This window comes from Cottoperca gobio, chromosome 8, assembly GCF_900634415.1.
Source record: "Cottoperca gobio chromosome 8, fCotGob3.1, whole genome shotgun sequence".
NCBI lineage: Eukaryota > Metazoa > Chordata > Actinopteri > Perciformes > Bovichtidae > Cottoperca > Cottoperca gobio.
Window position 1 is genome coordinate 4668681 of NC_041362.1, and position 7505 is coordinate 4676185.

Sequence of the window (7505 nt, forward strand, 5' to 3'; positions counted from 1 at the left end):
ATAATATAAATGAACATTAACAATTAAAATAAAATAAGTATCTACTATGAGTAAGTTAAATAAAAAATATATATTATTGTTAATGATTGTGATAATAGTCAGAAAAGGAACATTTGAAATGTACAAATGTAACATTTCAAATGTCCCCGTTGTGGGACTAATAAAGGATTTCTGATTGGGAACTGTACAAGTTCAATACCCCCACTAAATGGGAGGGGGAGTTTTGGGAAAGTTTCGATATTATATTATAAGTAAAAATTAAATAACAATAGTTAAAAGTTGTACTAGCTATAACACTGTGCGGCTGGGGAAAGAATGATTTAAAATTGTAATTATTATTGTATTATTATTATTATTATTATTATCATCATTATTACCATACTATTATTCAGAGTTCAGGAAAGTACCCACACAGTGGTTGGAAATCCCAGGGTTTTTTATTTTGATGCCCAATTTTGCTTTCTGTTGCTTAATAACACACAGAGAGGAAAGAACACAATGTTTCCTCCAACTCCAAATAAGGAGTGGACATGTGTGTCATGAGTTGCGTCATCAGTCCACTCCTATCGTCGGTGTGTATGTCGCCTTCACTTGTTCCTGAATAAACTCCGACTTCTGAGACGCAGGGTAGGATTTGGATTTTTGATATATTTTCTTTGAGTTTGGAAAGCCTGTAGCACGGATCTGATAGATATTTAGAATACACATGGGGAACATGATTATCTACTGTATGGATGATGTTGGAAGAAAAAATAAAATCATCATGTTAAGCAGCTACGCTAAACAATTATGTTGTAAGCATAAACATATTGTTGAAGAGCATTAAAAAAAAGTATTTTAGTATTTTTTTTGTACATTGGTACATTTATAAATGACATATATAACCTATACATTTAATCATATTTGCTAAATATGAAATATTATTACACAAGTTGACAAACTGGTTAATTCTTCCCTTAGTTTAAACACGAATGTATTATATTATTGCAATTTATAACCTTCATTATTTATTGCAGGACTATTATATTAGGCTGCATTAGCTTTAGCAGCTGTAGTTGACCAAATAAACAACCTGTCGTGTTAGCCTACCCATCCTAAGGGGGTCCCTCACGTACGTAATTTAGACTTTTCCCACAGCACATGAAGGCACCATTACTATGCCCTTTGTCCGTCACTCTCTCGACTGAAAAATGCCAAAGGGAGACTTTTGTTTTTGAGAAGCACCACCCACAAAGCTATGCAGAAGTAAAAGACGATATCAGGTGAATAATGTGAGTTTGTTTGCCAGTCAACAGTTAACAGATACTGAAGTTTGTCTCTCACGAGCGTTGACTTGATTTATATTGTATTCATCGCTCACCTCGCGCACACTTGTTGGACATGGGCTTTATTCTGACCAAGATGCTGGCTGTGTTCGGTGACAGAGGTAAGATAAACTTAATTTCACACAATTTCTGGTGTCACTTTTATAATCAAACTTCTTTATAAGATCCTAATCAAGCATTTTGAATCTATATGTGTATACATATCCTTAAATGATTTGTTGTAAATGGACTAAATGAGATTATAATAAGAGTTTCTTTCATGTAGCCTATCACAAATAGCACAACAGTGGTACAAAAGTACAGTAACGTTACTTAAGTACAGTTTTGAAGTACTTTACTGAGTATTTTCCTTGTCTGCTACTTTCTACTTCTACTCGACTACATTTTGGAAGCAAATATTGTACTTTTAACAGTCACCATATTTGACAGCTTTACTAGTTGATATGCTAATTTAGATTATTAACACAAAGTATAAATCAACTAATAAACTATGATGCTATATTATTATATATTAAGCTACCCAGCAGTATATAAAGTATTTAAAATAAACTTACAATATAAAAGTGAAGAACACGTTAATATATTAATAATTATAATCCTAATTGTTACTTAGTTAAAGATACTAAGAGTACTCCACCAGATCTTACCAATATTCCCTTTTATAACTTTATATTTAAATGTACTTTCATTCTTAGTGGCCTACAGTAAAACTAACACTGTCAGCAGTTGATGAACAGTACATAACACATGTTATTCTACTCAGTACATCAGTGTCCTTTATCTTATCTGTGAGTACATTTTGTCTTATGTTGCACTGTATATTCTGCAAGTCAAGATTAGAGTGTGTTCACATGAGAATAACAACAAATCCAGTTGATATTCTTAAGGTTAAATTCAACTTCTTCTTTTTTCATTTCCTACAGAGCACAAAGTCATTATTGTAGGTCTGGACAATGCTGGAAAGACAACCATCCTCTATCAGTTGTAAGTGATTTGGCTGCTTTCTGAGGCTAAAATAGTGTCTTATACCTCTAAAATCTGCTTGATACCTGTATTTAAAATGTGTTTTTATTATTCCACCACACAAACAGTCTGACGAAAGAAGCCGTGCACACATCACCAACCATCGGCAGCAACGTTGAGGAGATCATCGTACGTAAAACACACTTCTTGGTTTGGGATATCGGAGGACAAGAGAGCCTTCGAGCCAGCTGGTACTCGTACTACTGCAACACAGAGGTAGGGATCACTTCCTGTTTTCAGCAGCAGGTTCAAAATAAATCAGAAAAGTCAGAAACATGACATTTTGATGTCGCTTTTATCTAAAGTTTGGATTTAGCTGACGTTTTTAGGTCGTTTTAAACCAGAAAATCATGCTCTCTGAATAAAAAAGTTACTATTCACTGTTACATAATCATTTAGAATATATAACACAGGTCTATAGCAGGCGTCTTGTGCCCCCCCTCCTGATAACATGGGCTCTGATAATGTGAGATATCTGTTGATTGTGTTACTAAAAACTAATTAAATGACATGTTGTGTCTCTGTTTGATTTGATTTCAGATTGTCATTCTGGTTGTGGACAGCACCGACCGTGAACGTCTCACGCTCACCAAAGAGGAACTGCACCAAATGCTCGCACATGAGGTACAAATCCAGCTGTGTTGGCAGATGTTTAAGAGTTATAGTCATTATGGTCCGGATGTTTTTACCACAAATCGCTCTTTGCATTAGATCAGATTACAGCAGGATAGAGAGAAGTAATAAATAATAGTAAATATACCACTACAGCAAGATCGGTTTTCATGATTTGACCTAAAAACCTTTTGTTAGTCAGTGAAGCCAGGTGAGATATTCATGTCTGGATGTCTGAGATACTCTCGAGATCTCAGAGTGACTCATTTCGCCAGAGGTAACAAATCCATGACACAGCGTGACGAGGAAGTGTCAGCTCAGACTGTGTGAGTCAGCGTGTTGACATGTGTCTGAATATTCCGCTGAGGCTGCAGTTCTCTGTTCTCAGAAGTTGACGCGGGGACATTTTAGAGAACTCTCTAAATATAAATTCATATAGAAAGTAACATTTGTCTTCCCTTTTATTTTTGTTTTAAGGACCTACAGAATGCAGCCGTGCTTATTTTGGCCAACAAACAGGACGTGAAGGGCTCGATGACGGCGGCAGAGATCTCCCAGTGCCTCACACTCGACTCCATCTCCTCACACTCATGGCATGTTCAAGCCTGCTGCGCCCTGACAGGAGAGGGGTGAGTCTTCTTAACACACCTCACACTTTCCCTTCCTGTCAGAAATGACTTTCTTATGAATGAATAAAACATGAACTCCTGCTGTAATAACTTCTTGTTACTCAAAATGCTTCTGTCTTTCTCCTCCCTCTCCCAGTTTACCTGCCAGTCTGGACTGGATGAAGTCGCGGGTTGTTGCAAAGTAGAAGAACACGCTCCAGTGGGAGAAACTTCCTCGAACTGAGCCAACCTGGAAAGGCACTGCAGAGGCCGCAGTGTCAGGATTATTTACAGTGTTATTGGGGCAAAGTCCTGTGAACATGGCGTCTGTGATAGAGCCTGCACCTACAGTATGTCTGACCCAGCTGTGTGAGGCCACGGGGTGGGAGAGCAACAGAGAAACCTGGGTGATCTCAGAGTCGGTTTTCGACTGGTTTCATACTGTTCAAGAACCACTTGTTGTTTTTTTTAATAATCTTGAAAAGTTTATTTATAGAGTAACAAGGCAATTCAAAGTGCTTCAAAAAAAACTTCAAAAGCATTGGGACAAAATGCAAAAGAAACACGCAACCAAATTAATTAAAATACAATTAAAAACAGTCATTAAAAAGTCAAGAGGATACAACAATAAAACTAGCTCAAATAGAATAAGATAGGTATAAAATACAAGAATAAAAGTTTAAGTGCAGTGTAAGAAATGAATAATTGTTTAATTTAAGAAAAGTCTTCCGTCTTCATTTAAAAGAACTGAGGGTTGCAGCGGTTCCAGATATATGCTGCTAAACTGAAAAGTGTTTCTCAGTTGTGGTTACGAACATGAAGACAATAAGGGAGTGTTAATGCGCATTTTGTTAAGGGACCCATGTAGAGAATCACACATTCTTACCTGACCAGTAATGTGACATTTCCCTCTAGTTTCAATGGGATTCATTCAACAAGTTGTACCAAAGATGTTACTTCACTTGATGGTAATGGATTACATTACATTATAAGTGTTGTTCATCTCATATTTAAATGTTATTAGGCTTATCTGGTGCCCTTTCATTCCTCCTGTGCATACACATTAAGCTCTGAGCGTGGCAATCATGATCTACTTTTAACCTTTGATTTGCGATTCCTCTCAGCGATTCCTTTCTCTTTTACTTTACCTGAACTACTTCTGCTGCAACCGAATTCAGTACCTCACTAGTTACAAAACAAGCTGCCTAGTATTAAGCCTCTATCATGGGCACAATAACTGTGAAGCACATACTGTACCTTCTGTGGCCTGAGAAACTCTGCAATATTTGGATCCAAGTTTGCCCCTAATGTATAAAATTATATTTTATGCCATTGAACAACAGGACTCAGAATACAAAGCTCTAGAACTATTTACTATATATTACAGGACATTCCTGAATAGGAAAATGAGCTAGCTGCTAATGACTATGAGTCATATGTTAATTATATATTAAGTATATTTTGTAATGTGTACATTTTTTTTTAAATAAATATTTGAAATATGCATTTTGGGTGTTGTCTATACTACAGCTGTGTATTCTTTATCTATCTATCTATCTATCTATCTATCTATCTATCTATCTATCTATCTATCTATCTATCTATCTATCTATCCGTCTGTCTGTATGTCTGTCTATCTATCCATCCATCCATATGTATTGTGCCAACACTGTTATTCACAGTTAGTTTTGGCAGCACAACCGAATAAATTATATTGTTTTTTTATACTTCTAGAGTACAATATAGATACAATATAGAAATTATATTGTTTTTTTATATGAGATTATGCTATAGATACTGTAGCATAAATACATTATATTGTTTTTTTGTACTAGAATATGCTAGAGATACTGTAGCATTATATAAATAGTTGTTATGCTACAGATGTTTTTTACTACAGTATAATGATTGTGGCATATGAAAGATATAATAGGATTCTTTCATGGCTCTTAAATTCTTTGCTTAATATCTTCAAGAAAAGAGGAGGTAAAATAGGGGGCATCCGGATTTGAACCGGGGACCTCTTGATCTGCAGTCAAATGCTCTACCACTGAGCTATACCCCCATGTGATTCTGGCTGGGTGCTGTGTTTGCTATTTGTTGATACAGACGTCCACGTAGCGCTGTGTATTTGCTTTTACGAATTCGATAGTCGTAGTATCTATGTAGTATTTTCACAGGCACAACGCTATGTTGACCACTAGTGGGAGAAATTAGCCTACATTTGTAGCTACATGTACCGAGCTGTTAATCTACAGAAAACTGAGAGCAAAAATCGTCCTAATCAAATGACAAATACGTCTCGAAACTGTTCAAACAAAGCGTTTCCTGATCTGGCACCATTACAACCGTTACAAATGTACTGTTGACAGACAACAATAAATCCCTTTTTATAGTGTGACAACGCTATGATTTAAGGTTTGGTTAGGTTTAGGTACAACAATGACTCAGTTAGGTTTAAACATCATGGTTTTGGTTTTGAAATTTGAACGTACAAGGACCGTTAGGGCACCTTCGTTGTCATGGTTACAATAAAACCTAGTCTAAATCGTTAACATTAGCCTAGCTAGCATATCTTTGAATTTTCTAAATAAGAAGAATCTTTGCAACTGGAAATGTGTTAGTTACAAATACGACTAGGTTGGTTTAGGGTAAGATAATGGTCTAAACTAGTCTGTAGCCTACATGTTGACAGAAAATAACAAACTAGGCTAACTAAACATTCAAGCTAGTGGTGGAGTGTAGGCTACATTTACTCAAGTAACGTTCTAGGTAGGCTACTTGGACTTTAGGCCTACTTGTATATTTCCATTTGATGCTACTTTATACTTTTTCTCGACTACATATCAGAGGTAAAAAAAAATACGTTTTACTTCTCTACATTTAAATGAAGAATCTGCATATTGAATACACATTTCATACATAAATCAACTAATAAATTATGATATATTATTATGGATTAAACAAACCAGCAATATATAAAAAATTCTAATTAGCTCCACATTTACCAGCTGTAACATTAAAGTGATAACCACATTAATGCATCACTAATTATAATCCAGTAATATAATGTGATTCTGGAAACTGAGTATTTCTACACTGTGGTATTAAACTTATTTTATTTAAGTTAAAGCTCTCAGTAGACCTACTTCTTGCAATCAAGAGCTGGACAACAAACTATCTATATACAGGTCAGATTGTTGCTGTGTGAAGGGTTGTGATAGTAATACAGCCTCCTTAATATAGGCCTAGTCATCTCAGTGACCACTTGCTCGGCACACAAGTTACATTCTGCAGTATAATACTCTGGATACAGATTAAATGTCAATATGAGGCTTTGGAGTGACTTATTTAGGTTGACATGTTCCAGCTGAGGACATGTCCCATCTGGATGTTTACATTAAGGCCTGTTATTGTAGTTGTTTGTTTTGTTTAGCTGATATAGATTGCACTAACATATTTATTCTCAAAGGCATATTTGAGTATATAAGATGTTAAATGGATAGTTATTTACACCTCTGGGTATTTATGTTTGTTTAAAGTCAGCATGACTTCTCCACAAAGCCCACACCTGCAGCTGTGCACACTGTACGGTCTGCATTATGGGATGGGGTACTGATTGCCTTTCCAGTTGTAAATCCCATAAATGCTCAGCTTCCATTTTCTTTGCCAAAGATTCTGTGTTTGCTCTCAAAACAGATATAAATGATGCAAGCGGTGGCTAAGAGGCGGTGGATTTGAGCCACAGTGCTTGTAAAGCTCGCTTTTTGTCAGTTTTACATGCCATAAAAAAAGAAACAAGGCTTTTACATAACCTCTGGAAATTAAACTGCAGCAAAGAGACTTTTCCTTTTCATGTTGGCCACAGAATGATGTTGTAGTTAAAATCGAGACATAATGTTTTGAGGAGTCTTGCCCAGACTTGATGTGGATTGTG

General features: G+C 35.9%; 1 protein-coding gene and 1 non-coding gene across 2 annotated transcripts; one reads left to right on the forward strand and one right to left on the reverse strand.

Annotated features, from left to right (window-relative positions):
• The first annotated feature begins 1160 nt into the window (after positions 1-1160).
• arl5c (ADP-ribosylation factor-like 5C) lies at positions 1161-5072 on the forward strand. The gene is made up of 6 exons (XM_029438737.1): positions 1161-1426; positions 2249-2309; positions 2417-2564; positions 2889-2972; positions 3438-3589; positions 3726-5072. The coding sequence occupies exons 1-6, from the start codon at positions 1381-1383 to the stop codon at positions 3772-3774; spliced, it is 540 nt and encodes a 179-aa protein (XP_029294597.1). The 5' UTR covers positions 1161-1380; the 3' UTR covers positions 3775-5072.
• A 489-nt stretch (positions 5073-5561) lies between these two features.
• Positions 5562-5633, reverse strand: trnac-gca (transfer RNA cysteine (anticodon GCA)). Its single transcript has one exon. It is a non-coding gene; the product is annotated as a tRNA-Cys (tRNA).
• Positions 5634-7505: the final 1872 nt, after the last annotated feature.